Source organism: Mauremys mutica, chromosome 2 (genome assembly GCF_020497125.1).
Source record: "Mauremys mutica isolate MM-2020 ecotype Southern chromosome 2, ASM2049712v1, whole genome shotgun sequence".
Taxonomy (NCBI): domain Eukaryota; kingdom Metazoa; phylum Chordata; order Testudines; family Geoemydidae; genus Mauremys; species Mauremys mutica.
The window spans coordinates 101,233,770-101,250,678 of record NC_059073.1 but is presented as its reverse complement, the minus strand read 5'-3'; the positions used below and the strand labels follow the sequence as shown (position 1 = coordinate 101,250,678).

The following is a 16,909-nucleotide window of genomic DNA, read 5'->3' as shown; positions in this document are numbered from 1 at the left end:
GAAGTCTTGGTGCTGCATTCCTTATTTGGTGACACCATCCTTAGTAGTCTCACAGGGACAACAGCCAGTGAAGTCAATGGAAAGACTCCCAGGGCTTTATTCACAAAGGAGATTTAGACTCAGCACTAATGTTTAGCCACCCTGCAACCTAGTGGAATCCATGATACCAAGTTAGGCATCCAGGTCTCCCGATATAATGCATGCAGAGATATGGGCACCTAAAAATGTTTTGTACGAAGCCCAGCAAGCTGAGTGGAGAGCTGCCTAAGCTAGCCAATAGAAAGAAAATGCTGAGGAGAGGGGCGAGGCCTAAACTCCACCTCTCCGCAGAATGTAGGTGTCTAAATCCAGGCTGGTCCGAGGTTCCTATCTCTACTTGATATTCATAGTGTTAACCTTTTCCAAAAATTCAGTGCCTATGGCCTTTCTTGATAACCTTTAGCCCAGTGGTTAGAGCACTCACCTGGGATTTGGAAGACCTAAATTCAAATCCCCCCTCTGCCTGCTGTGGTGCAGGGACTCTGAACCTAGGTCTCCTACCAGTCAGTTGAGTGTCCTGACTACTGGGCTATGGGATATTCTGGTATACAAGAGGGGTCTCAATCTCTCCTGTTGAAGCTGCTCCACTTTGTATAAAGAAAGCCATTGGAATGGGGACTTGAACTTGATTTTCCCACTTTCCAGGTGAGTGGTCCTAACCATCAGGCACTCACATGCTTTGCCTCAATAACCATTTAATTCATTTATTCAAAGTGGAACAGCTTCAACACCCCAGAATACCTTGTGGTTAGAGCACTCACCTGGGAGGTGGGTGACCTAAGTTCAAATCCTTATTCCACATCAGGCAGATTTGAACCTGGATTTCCCACATCTTGTGTGTGTGCACCAAACACTGGGCTAAAGATTTATGGGGGACACCATCTCCTTTGACGTTGTTTTGTGCAAAGTCCAATACATTAGGCTTGCTCAGAACACACCTACTGGATCGGGCTCTGTAGGCAAGATAGGCAGGGGAAGGCCTCGTTCCAGGTCTTAGGCATGAACTATGTGCCCTGGTGTCAGGACATAGATAGATCTGCACATGCCCAGCAACAGAAATATAGGTGCCTAGAGGACTTAACCAGCAAAACCTAGGTTTCCAGGGATGTTAGGTGCCTACCGGGTTAGGCAGAGGTTGAGCAGGAGTTTTGATTATCTAAATTTTGGATTTAGGCACCTAAATCCCTTTCTGAATTCTTCCCTTCTATTCATCTCCTTCTTTCTTCCTTGCCTCATTCCTCAACAAAACCAAACCTCAAGTCTAAAGTAGATGTTAGTCTGGAAATTAGCAGTGAAGTCAGCACCTTAGCTGGTGTAAATCAGTGCATCTCCATTGACCTCAGTGGAACCGTATTGATATATACCAGCTGAAAAACTAACCAAAGATACACAACCAGTTCAACACACAAATAGAACTCTTCCTCATTGACAATTGCTTCAACATACTTACTGGTACACCATCCAGTTACATTAACTTTGTCACATAATGGTGCAATTCTAGGTGCAGAAAAACAATTAAATAACATGCACCATTCAAACTTCTTTTTCCCTAGGGTGAAGAGTACAAACTAGTGCCTATAGCAATATGTGTAGAAATTAGTGTTTTTCAGGGCACCTACCAATAACTAATTTGAATCCAAGAATCAGTGGGGTGTTTGGTCTATCACTGTCCCATTTACTGTGTCTGAAGGTTGAAGTTTTTAGCAGGGCCACAGGATTTCCACAGTCCTCTATCTACCATATGATACTATGAACAGTCTACTCTATCTAAAGTAATAAAAAGGACCTACTTTTTCTCCCTAGAGTGAAGGGAAAGTATTTGTTCTAAAATTTAAATACAATCCTATTAACAATCCCCTGGAAAATGTAATTAAGATATTCCCCCCAGAAAACTGATGAAATAAAAATTAGTTGAATTTTCCAATTAACTGCTTTTAGGATTATGTAATATGAGTTAGTTATATCAGTGTAGTTTATCCTAATAAAAAGAGGTGGGTTTTTTGTCAAAGGCTAAAGAAATTGTGTAGTAAGCAACAGTGGAAAAAACTATGTATAGTAGAACCTCAGTTACAAACACCAGAATTACGAACTGACCGGTCAACCACACACCTCATTTGGAACCAGAAGTTTGCAAATCAGGCAGCAAAGACAAAACAGGAGAGGGGGAGAAAATACTGTATTGTGTTAAATGTAAACGACTAAAAAATAAAGGGAAAGTTTTTTAAAAATTGATAAGGTAAGGAATCTGTTTCTGTGCTTGTTTCGTTTAAATTAAGATGGTTAAAAGCAGGATTTGAGTACAAACAACCTCCATTCCCAAAGTGTTCATAACTCTGAGGTTCTACTGTATCCTTAAGTGAATAGTAAGTTTTGCCCTAAGGTATAGGACAGAACAGGTAATTTTACTGTAAATCCTTTGTCTCTAGTTACACCAAATTATTTTTTAAAACAAAATTTCCAGTTCCGACCACCACTTGACATTTGGCATTTTTTCATACAAATGTACCCATTGGAACTGGAATGCAAGCAAGGCTGTAATGAGCTGTGTCAATAGTAAGCACAGTTGGATCAGGTATGTAGTAAGTTATTAAAATATGGGCACGTGATGCTGCATCAAATACAATATTCTGTAAATTGTGTTAGTCCTTGAAACTTATATAGTTAGGCCATAAGTCACTTAATCAACCTTAATGGACCAAGACCCATTGAAAACATTTTTCATTCACATCTCAAAGACAGATAGACAAAATAGTACTCTGTTTAGTTACTGCAAATACTACACACTGTAGTTAAATGTGAATTATAGAAGCATATTCTCTTCTGTGCCAGATTTCTGCTTGGCATTCCCCAACTCCAGTCGGTGGGGGACAGCAGGCCCAGAGCTGGCACACTTACCCCTAGCTGGGAGTTCTCCTATTTCATGAGAATTCTCTTTTGACTAAATTTGGCCAATTCCTAGACACTTTACCTCTCCTAAAAAACACGGAAAAAGGACAGATTTTAATAGAGAATCCAGACCAATTTCCATCCTCCATTTTTGTTCTTTATAATTTTGCTAAATACATTGCTTTTGATACTTTCCTCAGTTGGTCTCATCCCAGATGTGACTTTTTTAAAAAGTTTGAGCAAAATGTATGCAGGAGCTCATTTTCATATATGCCTTTTGGAGTTCTGCAAATATGAAAATGAGCTCCTCCAATATGTTCTGCTTTTTTATCTTCATATTTGAACTGATGTAACTCATAAATAGATGGAAATATAATTTTCAGCGCTTGTTTTAGAGTCCTCATTGCAGAAGGTAAGAACAATTCCAGTCATAGGCACCGACTCCATGGGTTCTCCGGGGCTGAAGCACCCACAGGGAAAAATTGGTGGGTGCTCTGCACCCACCGGCAGCCAAGTTCCCCACCCATCTCCAGCTCACCTCGGCCGCCTCCACTGAGCATGCCGCATCCCCGCTTCCCCTCCCAGCGCTTGCCACCATGAAACAGCTGTTTCGTGGTGTAACAAGCTGTGGGAGGGAGGGGGGAGGAGTGGGAATGTGGCACGTTCAGGGAAGGAGGCAGGGAAGAGGTGGGGCTGGGGCGGGGATTTGGGGAAGGAGTCCAATAGGGGCAAGGAGGGGGCAGAGTTGGGACATGGACTTTGGGGAAGGGGTTGGGATGGGGCAGGGCATGGGTGGGAGGGCGTGGGGCAGGGGCGGGGGGGGGTCCCAGGACCCACTGGAGAAGTTGGTGCCTATGATTCCAGTATGAATAAAATTTTAGATCTAATTTTTGCACATTAGGGTTTGTGTGCATGTGGTACACTTATGTTAGTGCTGTTTAGTAAAGTGAGTCTTTACAGATTAAGATGCCTTTGTTAAGGATGTCTCAGATTAGGGGCACCAGAGATCTGAAACTCAAGAACCAATGCGTTCTGTTATTGATTGATTGTGTCCCTGTCTCATCATAAGGTTGTGATTAACTGCTCTGTGCTTCAATTTGGGAAGTAATAATAGTTATTTTCCTATCTTAAAGAGATGATGTGAGGATGTTTTGAAAATATTAATTTTCATCTATCATACTCCAGTAAAGTGGAGGCAGGAGGTTTAAGCATAACATTATTACAAAGGCATTGGATAAGCAGTTATCAGTAACATAGTACTTGATACTATAAATGATTCAGCATTTTATGTTTTTATGAAATTATGTAATATACAATCAGAAGGAACACACACACATTTCACCTTGCATTGTACAATACAATTTCTTTCTACCCAAATTTCTTTATTAAAGATTGGTTACATGTTAACTACCATGGTTAAAGGGTCCCCCATAATTGGAATATGAAGATCTAAATCTACTGACTCTTCATCAAAAACAAACACTGCTGTATGTTGATCCCACATTCAGCAGAACTTTTCTACCCTGTTAATGATAGAAGGCTGGTGGTGACTGAACATCTAACATAGTGAATGTCAGTGAAAATGAGGTAGGATCAGAGGCTAAAACAGGAAAAGAACAAGTTAAAAATTACTTAGACAAGTTAGATGTCTTCATGTCACCAGGGCTTGATTAAATGCATCCTAGAATACTCAAGGAGCTGACTGAGGCGATATCTGAGCCATTAGTGATTATCTTTGAAAAGTCATGGAAGACGGGAGAGACTGGAAAAGGGCAAATATATTTGCCCATCTATAAAAAGGGAAATAGGGACAACCCGGGAAATTACAGAGCAGTCAGCTTAACTTCTGTACCCAGAAAGATAATGGAGCAAATAATTAAGCAATCAATTTGCAAACGTCTAGAAGATAATAAGATAAGTAACAGTCAGCATATATTTGTCAAGAACAAATCATGTCAAACCAACCTGATAGCTTTCTTTGACAGGATAACAAGCCTGGTGGATGGGGGGGAAGTGGTAGACATGATATATCTTGACTTTAGTAAAGCTTTTGATACTGTGTCGCATGACCTTCTCATAAACAAACTAGGGAAATGCAACATAGAAGGAGCTACTGCAAAACTGGTTGGAAAACCATTCCCAGAGTAATTATCAGTGGTTCACAGTCATGCTGGAAGGGTATAATGAGTGGAGTCCAGCAGGGATCAGTTCTGGGTCTGGTTCAATATTTTCATCAATGATTTAGATAATGGTATAGAGAGGACACTTATAAAGTTTGAGGATGATACCAAGTTGGGAGAGGTTGCAAATGCTTTGGAGGATAGGATTAAAATTCAAAATGATCTGAACCAACTGGAGAAATGGTCTGAAGTAAATAGGATGGAATTCAATAAGGACAAATGTGAAGTACTTCATTTAAGAAGGAACAATCAGGTGCGCACATACAAAATGGAAAATGACTGCTTAGGAAGGAGTACTATGGGAAAGGATCTAGGGTTCAGAGTGGACCAGAAGCTAAATATGAATCAACCGTGTAATACTGTTGCAAAAAAAGCGAACATAATTCTGGGATGTATTAGCAAGAGTGTTGTAAGCAAGACACGAGAAGTAATTCCTCTGCTCTACTCCGTGCTGATTAGGCCTCAACTGGAGTATTGTGTCCATATTTCAGGAAAGATGTGGACAAATTGGAGAAAGTCCAGAGGAGAACAACAAAAATGATTAAAGGTCTAGAAAACATGACCTATGAGGGACGATTGAAAAAATTGGGCTTGTTTAGTCTGGAAAAGAGAAGACTGAGAGGGGACATGATACTAGTTTTCAAGTATATAAGAGGTTGTTACAAGGAGGAGGGAGAAAAAAATGTTCTCATTAACCTCTGAGGATAGGACAAGAATCAATGGGCTTAAATTGTAGCAAGGGCAGTTTAGATTGAAATTAGGAAAAACTACCTGTCAGAGTAGTTAAGCCTGGGAATAAATTGCCTAGGGCAGTTGTGAAATCTCCATCATTGGAGATTTCTAAGAACAGGTTAGAGAAACACCTGTCAAGGATGGTCTAGATAAAATGTAGTCCTGCCATGAGTGCAGGGTACTGGACTAGATGACCTCTCGAGGTCTCTTCCAGTCCTATGACTCGGGTGGGGAAGTGCCACTATGTGTGGCTCCTTCACTCAGGCTTTTTGACAGTAATTATCACACTGCTCACCCCATTTGGCTTGATATAAATATATAATACAATATAAATACATTAGGCATTTATTATGTAAACTATTTACCTGTATAAAAGCTTGTGTAGTGAAAGGTTTATGCTGGCCCAGTAAAGCTACCACATTCCTTAAACTGATTATGTACATATACATAATAGGTTTTGCAGCTATAATCTGCAAAATGTTAGATAAAACATACATCCACCTAAGAGAGGAAATTAAAAGGTGAAGATTACTGTAGTGGCTTGAGGTTTATATCTTCCAAGGCTATCTAAAAAGAATCTACTCCAGCAGAAACTGATTTGTGGCTAGCTTCTAATTATGACACTTCCATGTATATTTTTTCTTCTAATAGCTTCAATTTTTCTAAACTTATTTGTAGAAACATACTACTTATTTTATTTTAACATCTAACCTAATCGCACATTTCCTGAAATAAAAATACTACCATAAGATAGTCCATATCCATAGTCCATTGATTTAGTTGGGGATTGGTCCTACTTTGAGCAGGGGATTGGACTAAATGACCTCCTGAAGTCCCTTCCAACCCTGATATTCTATGATTCATAGTAGCTGAGGGATATTGTGACTGTCACTTCATTGCTGTTAATTTCCAAAACCCAGCTATTCTGAACAGTGTTCTGGCTAAAATGAACACATGCCATTCTGTATTTGTTCTGTGCCTTCCCCCTAAGAGCTCCTTGGGGGCAGAGACCTGTTACTTTTTTCTCACACTTCACAGCATCCAAACCAGGTGCTATATAAACCATACTACTGTGATGGTACTCTCAAATTAAACAGTTGCACAGATCAAGAAGCCAAGGGAGTTTTAAAGCAACCAACACCTGTGTGGCAACATAAAGAATGCATCTAGCAAGAAGGAGAATAGGGAAGCTTAGCGTTGTAAAATGTGACACAGCACATTTTCCCAGAACAGCAAAATCAGCTGTTTTGTGTCTACTTGTACCTTAACCTTTTGTAAGTAATTATAGCTTGAAACTTAGCCATATGGATGTCTGCATTGCCCTGCAGGAGATGTGGCCAATCTGCTTATAAACCACCTTATTACAGTGTGTTTCCAAGCCCCCCCCCTTTCAATTGCTCTACATGTTGCTTGTCTAAGAAAGCAAGACTCTGCACATCTGCATGATGGAAGTTGATCCTCAGCTGACTCTCAGATACACCGCAGATGAGGTTCTTTTTGATTGAGGAGGGAGAGCGAGCAGAGTGCGAGTGTAACCAATTTATTAAGAGTAACAACTGCCGTCTTGCTTTTTGCCTCTAGTAAGATGAGTAACAGAAAAACCTAGTGAGTATCAGGCGAACAGTCTCCTTGCCAGTCTTGTTTCCTCTATATTCCTTAATACAAGTAGTTTGCTGCCGTGTCCTCCTCACCCAGCAGGATTTTAAAATACATAAAGTCTGGCAAAATGGACGGATTGATGTGCGAATCCCATCGGGCAAGATTATTTCATACTCTTCTTGTGTATGGAGCTGGAGCTGACAGACTGCATATTTAACTCTCTATGGCAGATACTTTCCTGGCTCCAGATTACACAGCAGAGGATCCACGGGACAATTAGAAATATGAAAGAGGATCTTTGATAAATCCAGGCTGGTTTGCTGTACAATCAAGTTTCTTGTCATCCACCTTTTGGGCTTAACAACTATGCGGTTCAATGGTGTCCTAAAGGTAACAGAGAGACCTGTTTTACTAAAAGATACGTATTTTTTGTAAAAGGACCCAAGTCAGTATATCACGCATCAGCACCCAATAATCTATTTACCCTGCAACGTGTGCGGCGATTTAAGGACAATTAACTCTGCACGATCACGCATTAGTCATTACACTACAGAGGTTGCATTAAAGCCTCCCCAGAAAAACTGGGAGGCAACTGATTCGGCGAAATAGCCACCCACGTTCCTCTGCAAGGCTACTCGCAAAACAGAAGTGCAAAATCATTCTTCATGGGGCATTTTAGAAGCAAAAGCAAATTTGCATCGGTTGGAGACATAACGACGTTTACATTTAATTAATATTAATGAATGACCTCTCTCCCCACTCCACTCCAAAGCCGAATCTCAGTCTGTTTAGTTATTGTCTCTCTATCTGCTTTCCCTCAAGGCAGGGGGTGAACACTTTTCTCTTTGCAGATGGAATGAGCGTGAGGTAGGGAAATCAGGGGCTTTTGCTTTTTGCATTCGGTCTATTTCTTTTCTTTTAGCAGCCTGGAAAAGAGGGTTGGGTTTTTCTGTCTGATCCTGGCTATACTGTGGTCAGGACCTTCTCTCTCCAGCAGTCTGCTCATCTCCCTCTTCCTCACCTCAAGCCCAGAGGGAGAAAGGAGGAGGCGATACACGCTCTCTTTCCGTGCCTCAGCTTCGCTGCAGCAGCAGCAGCAGGTGCTGGGGGGTCGGTGCAGCAGGCGTGGGAGTAACAGGACCAGAGGTGGGAACACCCCATCCTTTCTCGCTTCTGGCAAACACAGCTGTTCTTTCTCTCTTCCATTGCCCCCCGCGCCTCCCCCTTTGTTCCCTCCTCCATTTCCTCCTGCGCGGGTGTCTTGAGGGTGCCAGGGAGGAGGCACGGGGTTCAGACTGGAGGTCCCTGTGTAGAAGGAGCTGGTGTTGCGGACTTAGCCCAGGGCTGCTGCGGTGGGAGCTTCCCGCTGCTGGCAGGACCAGGAGCGGGGGAGGAGACTGCAGTTCCTTTCCCCCTCTTCCCTTGCGTTTTCATTTCTTTCTTTCCGCCTTCCTTAGTCGTCTTCGTCTCCTCTAGATTTTCTCCTTCTCTCCCTCCTTTCCCCCAGTATTCCTCTGCCACCTGTGTTTGGGCTGAGAGCTGGCTGGGGAGGGCGCTAAGGGAGAGGGAAGAGTGTGGCTGAAAGATTTCCCTGCCTGGCTGTGGGTTGATTGGAAGAGGCGATCGTATCTGCAGCCGAAGGATTAACAGCTAAACTTTTATTGCTGCCTGTGTGTAAATGGGGGAAGTCTCAGCTGAGAGAGGGAACGTGTCTTGTTTCCTTTTGACAGATGCAGTTGGTGGGGTGGGGAACAATGAACATTTTCTTTAGGACATAAAGTGAAGGAGGATCCCCTTCCCCCCCCCTTCAAGGATCTACACCATCCTCCTCCCCCCAGCCGTGGAATGAATGGAAGCATCTCCGGGATTTTCTTCTGCTCTTCGCCCTGGACTGTAGGAGCGAGGGGATCTCTCTACGTACATCCATCTCTCTATCTCTCCATCCATCCATCTCCGGGAGGATTTGAGCCGCTACAATGTGCTTTCAGCCGCTTGCTGCTGCTGCTGCTGCCTGATACTATGCAACACGCAGAGAGAGGGTTTTGCAAAAATGGATTTGTTCGATTTTAAAGGATTTCTTCTCTAATAAGGCTTGCATTGCCCACAAATATGACTAAATCTCCTGTTTGGTAAATCTTCCTGCCCCCTCCCCTTTGGGCTCCCTCCTCCCACCCCTTCAGAGGAGCAAGCCCAGGGAGCTGATGACGGACCCATTAATCCTTCCTTCCATGCATCAAAAGAACCCAAAGGTCTGGGAAACGTTGGGCTTGAAATCCTACAGGAAATGCTTCGACCGGCTTTTGGTTTTGTATGAAACTGGTGATTAGGGGTGGGGGGTTGTGCGAGCGAACCCCCTACTCATTTGCCCCTGCCTCTTTCCTGGCCCCTTTTGATGTGCTCTTTGCCAGGTGCTTGTCCTCCGGTCTCTCTCTCTCTCTCTCTCTCTGGCCCGTCGCCGCCAGTTATGCAGACTCCCTGTCGTACTCAGCGGCTGCTGCTTTTGATATGATTCAAAGATGAGGGTGGTGGTGATGATGATGATCGCTCTGGTGTGATGGGGTTGAGACGGCGGTGATTGTTTGGAGGCGAGGAGGAGAGAGAGGAAGGGCTCTTGCTGCTGCTACCCTTCGCTGTGTGTGGGCTTCAGTTTTCCTACTCCATCCTCTCCCCACCACTGGAAGTCCTCCCGTATCTAAATGGAATTAGTGGAGATCGAAGCCCCTTGTGTAAGGAACAGACATGATCCATGGGCGCAGTTTGTTTCACAGTAAGTATCTTCCCTGAAGCTGCTCTGCTTCGCGGGGCAACTATTTTTCCTTCTTCCAACAGAACAGGTGGAGGAGACCTCGTAGGACGATTGGGAGGCTCACAGCTTCAAGGCGTGGGTTTAAACTTTCTCCCCCCTCTCAATGCACTGCAGTATAATTGAAAGAGGTGCAAGAAAGACGTAGATATAGCCTGGCGTTCGCAGTGACACATGCACTCGTTTATTGAGTTTGTGGTGATAGTAGGGAGGACTGAGTATACCTGTAATTATATAGAGAGATAGTAGCTTTCAAAGTAACCAGTGGGGGTACAAAACTAGCCGCTACAGGGTGCTGTAGGGACTGATAGGTATTGCAGGATATACCATCCGTCACTATTTCATTCTTGATTCAGGTCTCCTGGCGTGTGGGATTCTAACCAGAGTTAACTCTGAGGCTTGGGTTTGAACCCTCAAATGACAAACCCGAGGGATCTTCAAACACGGAACTAAATTCTGCTCTCCTCCTAAATCACATCGATGTTAATCCAGAATAGCGCCACTGATTTCAGTGGCATTACTCCGGATTATCGCCGGTGTGTCAAAGATCTACGTTTGGCCTACGGTAATCAAAATAATTAAACACAATGTGGTGGATTAGAGTTTGACTCACAACTCGGAGTTTACTTTTTTTCCCCATCAGACCCTTAAATGCGATTTTCAGTGTTGGGGCGGTCTATTCCTGATGCTAGTATGTATTCTGTATTGCTTTGGGAATCATCAATGGGAAGGAATCAAAAGCCCTGGTGACTTGTTCTTGGTTATGAATCTATTCTAACGCTGCAGCGTTCCCCATCCAAAATCTGCTAAGCTTTAGCAGTAGAGCATGTTACTCTTGTAGAGCATCGTTACGTGAATGTTGTGAGTTGCGCACTGACAATGGTCCGCATTCCGTAATAATAACCTGTCCAAACAGGACTAGTAAGGAGCGCGAGGAGATGTACTCGCTAAACAGGACCTGTGTAAAACAAATAAGCCTCAGTACCGAGGCCATTTGAAACACAAGTTCTTGTGTGAAAATATCAATGGGGCCTATTGCACAGTATGACTATGGGTGGTCCGGAAATTGTCATTTTCTCCCCCCCCCCCCCAAGAAAAGAGAAGGTGTGAAGGGTTGGTGGTTTAAACTGAAGCGCCTGGAGCAGTACTCTGAATCAATATCCTTTAAAGATACGGGTAATTTGTAAAATAGCAATAATATTTTTTTATAACTTGTTTTCAAAATTCTTTCCTGGGTTAGACCTTGCATGTCAAGTTACATTCTCCAGCAACTGTTGTGGCCAAATGCTAAACCTCTTCAAATATGGATGTGTAATGGAAACATGCACATGTCCATAATCAGAGGATCACTAATAAGCCTAATTACAGTTAGACTAGATGATGAGGAATGGGGGAGGAGCGGAGATCAACAAGAAATTAGGTGGGATCCTGATTTTAAAAAATCCCCATACCTACATGATTGCTGATATTGTTGTCTTCCTGCCAACAAAACTCCCTGACTAGCAGTTTTGCCTGAGTAAAGATTGCAGGATCAGGCTCTTCTTTTGGCTTTTTGTTTGTTTTGTTTTTTAAATATGGGAAAGATTTGTATTTGTCCTGGAATAAGAAGGGAGGAAAAGGGGAAGGAATCAGTTTATTGCAAAATATTGTGTTTGTAATCCAGTGAATTTAACCTACTGGCAGAGAAGCATATTCACCCTGAGAAATTTCTCCACTGGTTATCATTCATCTGCTTGACAGAAATATATTTTTGAGACTTTGCCTTGAAGTTTTAAGGGGTAGGTTTCAATAATTCTTTAAGTACGGAAGAAAGAAGTGGGTTTTGTGGCAATCTAAGTATTTTTTGTGATGTTGGCTTTAAAGCCCCTAATCCAAATTACTCTACTAAAAGTAAAGGGAACAAGTATTTCATTTCAACAGTACAGCTGTGTTGGATACAGTATATCAGGATTAAGCAGTCTCCTTAAGATTTTCTTGTTTGTTTGTTATATTTTATTCCAAGTTTATTTTTTACCATTTATTGTCAATACCATCATGCCAAGTTGTAAGTACAGCTCTCCATGCTCTCCATTTTGGAGCAATGTAGGTAAGTGAATTAAAAAGCAAAGATTTACTAGATTGGGGGGTTGGGTGGAAGAGCATACTCCCTCTCCATTGACTCATCAATGATTCCCTTTCTCTTTGCAGAGCATAGGTCTTTCAAATGCTATTTTATTCACATTTAGAAAATGCACAGATCCAGAATCTCAAAATATATACACTTAGAATTAAAACAGTAATAAATAAATAACTTATAAACTGTGCCAGCACAAAAGACATTTACAAACATGCCATTCAACCCTCACCCTCAGGCAATATGTGGTCTTCGCTCCAGGAAAGCCAGGGGAAACAGGGACACCCTGTAGCATGACCTGGAGTTCACCAAATCTGGGTTCTGGCAGATAGAGGGAGGGAAATATTAAGGAGTTGGGTCCCCTCACATCAATGCCTTGCTAACAGATTCCTCCCATTTTATCCACGGATCTATTAGCTTGAGAACCTCAGATTGCAATTGCCATGGATTCATGAAGAAAGAAAGAGCCTCTGCAGTTAGCTTTATATTGTAAGTCTAAACCAACATCTTACACTCTCCATAAATTAGCTGGCAACCAATGGAGATCATAGGCACAATTGCAATGTGCTTTCTGCATGGAACACAGCTTTAGTGAATGAGCAGCTGTATTTCACGCTAGCTTCACATTCTGAGATGTTTGAACATGTAGTCTCATGTACAACATGTTGCAGTAAGGCTGTGGATGACTGGAGAGATCCATATCTGAAAAGCTGCAATTTTCTTGCTAAATTAAGAATGCTTTACACCATTTTCAACTTCTACCTGAATACCCAGTAGCAGCTGCAAGTCCAACAAGACAGCTGTACTGGATAAGTAATGGTGGATATGCTCCCAGTGCATTGTTTTTTTCATCACTTCAGTCTTTCTTTGTTTGAGACCATAAACTTTACCACAAACCTCTGCAAGGCTCAGATCAGAACACCTAGAAATACAGATTTAGGTGTCGTCAAGATACTGAAAGCACCATAGACTGTACTTTCTCTCCAACTGTCCTAATGGTTTCATTTACATTTGAGCACAAAAAGTGACACAACAGAAAAGTGTTTGAAAGGGTTATTGATGTAGATGGCAATTTCCCAGTGTTTTCAGGGCAAAAAGGAAGGGAGCTATTCAAAACCAACCTTATTTAGGTTTACTGTGATCCGTGAATATATAAGAACATTCTCATGGTCAGCAGTATCAATGGCAGCTGATAGAGCTAAGATAATCAGGATGGATACTCAATCTTCATTAATAACCAGGAGACAAACCTGTGCAGTCTTTGTATGATGCGCAGGATGAAAAAAAGGGAAGAAGGAGAATCCGGGGAACTACAGATGGGTCAGCCTCACTTCAGTCCCTGGAAAAATCATAGAACAGGTCCTCAAAGAATCCATTTTGAAGCACTTGGAGGAGAGGAATGTGATGAGGAACAGTCAACATGGATTCACCAAGGGCAAGTCATGCCTTACCAACCTGATTGCCTTCTATGATGAGATAACTGTTTCTGTGGGTATGAGGAAAGCGGTGGACATGATATATCTTGACTTTAGCAAAGCTTTTGATATGGTCTCCCACAGTATTCTTGCCAGTAAGTTAAAGTATGGATTGGATAAATGGACTATAACATGGATAGAAAACTTGCTAGATCTTCGGGCTCTGTGGGTAGTGATCAACGGCTAGATGTCTAGTTGGCAGCCAGTATCAAGCGGAGTGCCCAGGAGTCTGTCCTGGGGCCAGTTTCATTCAACATCTTCATTAATGATCTAGATGATGGGATGAATTGCACCCTCAGCAAGTTTGCAGATAACACGAAGCTGGGGGAAGAATTAGATTCACTCTGGACCCTGTCCCTACACTCCAGTGTCCTAGACAAATTGGAGGATTGGGCCAAAAGAAATCTGATGAGGTTCAACAAGGAGAAGTGCAGAGTTCTGCACTTAGGATGGAAGAATTCCATGCACTGCTACAGACTAGGGAGCAAGTGGCTAGGCAGCAGTTCTGCAGAAAAGGACCTAGGGGTTACAGTGGATGAGAGGCTGGATATGTTGCCAATAAGGCTAACGGCTTATTGGGCTGCATTAGTAGGAGCATTACCATCAGATAGAGGGAAATGATTATTCCCCTCTATTCGGCACTGGTGAGGCCACATCTGGAGTACTGTGTCCAGTTTTGAGGACCCCCACTACAGAAGGGATGTGGACAAATTGGAGACAGTCCAGAAGAGGGCAACAGAAATGATTAGGGGGCTGGGACACGTGATTTATGAGGAAAGGGTGAGGGAACTGGGCTTATTTAGTCTGCAGAAGAGAACAGCTATCTGAAGGGGGTTCCAAGGAGGATGGAGCTAGGCCAGGGATTGGTAACCGTTGGCACATGGTCTGCCAGGGTAAGGGCCCATTTGTTTACCTGCTGTGTCCACAGGTTTGGCCAATTTGTGGCTCCCACTGGCTGCGATTCGCTGCTCCAGGCTGATGGGGGCGGCGGGAAGCAGCGGCCAGCACAACCCTCAGCCTGCACCGCTTCCCGCAGCCCTCATTGGCCTGGGACAGTGAACCGTGGCCAGTGGCAGCCGCGATCAGACGAACCTATGGACACGGTAGGTAAACAAACTGGCCCGGCCCTCCAGGATGCTTACCTTGGTGAGCAGCGTGCCAAAGGTTGCCAATCCCTGAGCTAGGCTGTTCTCAGTGGTGGCAGATGACAGAACAAGGAGCAGTGGGCTCAAGTTGCAGTTGGGGAGGTCTAGGTTGGATTGTAGGAAAAACTATTTCACTAGGAGAGTGGGGAAGCACTGGAATGGGCTACCTAGGGAAGTGGTGGAATCTCTATCCTTAGAGGTGTTTAAGGCCTGGCTCAACAAAGCCCTGGCTGCAATGATTTAGTTGGGGTTGGTCCTGCTTTGAGCAGGGGGTTGGACTAGATGACCTCCTGAGGTCTCTTCCAACCCTAGTCTTCTATGATTCTATGAATACCAAATGGACTAGGGTGGAAGTTGTTCTCTACTCTGCTGTAGAGCCATGACTTCCCCCCGCCACACACACACACATGATCCAAGACAAGGTGATAACTGTAGAAACTGTCAATATCAAGAGATGATTTCTTGAACAAAGGTCTAACAATCACCTTTAAAGAAACTGTCCCCTTGCTTTTCTGAAGAGAGAAAGTGTTTCTGATAATGGCCCCAGTATCTTCTTACTAGTCTTCTCTAGTCTAAAGTGCCATGGATTTAACTCCTAGTCTGCAACTTCCAGAAACTCAGGAAGCATCAGCAGCTTGAACTGAAGCAAAGAAAGACTTAGTTGGTTTTTACCAGATTTGATCCGCCACTATGGATGCAGATATTTCGGTCCAGATTCAGCTACTTTTTTCTGCAAAAGAAGTTGCAAATTCTCACAGCAAGAAACCATTGCCTCTGAAAGAAAGTTCAAATAAACCACATCTACCATTCCCCCCTCCCCCATTCATGCACAAACACACACACTCAGAACAGTTCCTGTAAGTGGGACTTTGTAGATGCTTTTGGTCATGGTGTGGAAAAAAAGATTTCTCCTTCTTGCACAACCACATTAGTTTTCAAAAGTTCTTGATGCATGACTGGCCTTAGGGAAAATGGCACCTGGGAGACCTGGTCTTTTGGCATCCCCAGTCCCTGATACCTCCCCATTGCCTTGAGCTCCCTTCCGTGGCCTCACACCCCAGGCCTGCCCCATTCCTTACCTCTTGACCACGGTTCCCTGGGCAATCATCAGTGTTGTCCACCATAAGGCCAAACCTGTCTTTATGCCACAACAAAGCAGATTTGAAATGAGACTTGTGCCACCAACCCATTATAGCAGTCTTTCTTCTCACTGTGTTCGTAGCAGTCACTTGCCTTTTTATTGATCTCAAATCATGAACATACCAAAAAAATAAATATTGGCAGTCCAGTGTCTTATTTTAAGATTGAAAAGAGGGGTTGGGGGAAGAAGGGGGAACCCAAATGTTTGGAAATGTCTTTTAAACTAAAGATATTTAATCTTTACCTAGACACTTTTTTATCAGGATAAATACGCTTTTATACTTATTTTAAAAATGTCTATTTGTAATTTAAATATTGTAATGCCACCACAAAACAGTCTGTTTTTGTACTGTGGATATCTTTAATTTGTATTATCTTGAGAGAGATTGTTACAGTTGCTTTAATTGCAGGCACTAACCTCATGTTGTACCTAATATATTTTTTTCTTTCAGTTGTAGCAAGTCTAATCATCCTACATCTGTCTGGGGCAACAAAAAAAGGAACAGGTAAGTTATGTTATTTATGGGGTATAGTCTCAATTTCTGGACACCTGTTTAGATATTTAAATATTTCATAGTGTACTCATATGCATTTTTTGCATCAATAAAGTGAACTGATGACAATTCAAATAAAAAAATATTTTATAAATTTGCAGATTGCAAAATCAGGCACTGGGTCATCTAATGCTATGAGAGGTTATTCTGAGTAAGGACTAGCGTTGTCGATTAATCATAGTTAACTCACACAATTAATTCAAAAAAAGAATCACAATTAAAAATGTTTTTCTACATTTTTCA

At 42.7% G+C, this 16,909-nt stretch overlaps 1 protein-coding gene across 11 annotated transcripts in view; it reads left to right on the top strand.

The window, feature by feature from the left end:
* The first annotated feature begins 7,832 nt into the window (after positions 1-7,832).
* The window catches only part of NETO1 (neuropilin and tolloid like 1), an 81,649-nt gene continuing 72,572 nt past the window's right edge, over positions 7,833-16,909 (top strand). For 8 of the 11 annotated variants that reach the window (XM_045007872.1, XM_045007869.1, XM_045007866.1 and 5 more), the window contains exons 1-2: positions 7,833-8,162; positions 16,565-16,618. In XM_045007872.1, coding sequence (XP_044863807.1) covers positions 8,102-8,162; positions 16,565-16,618 — 115 coding nt within the window. In that variant the 5' untranslated portion in view covers positions 7,833-8,101. The other 3 variants (XM_045007871.1, XM_045007870.1, XM_045007874.1) reach the window with 3 other exon arrangements.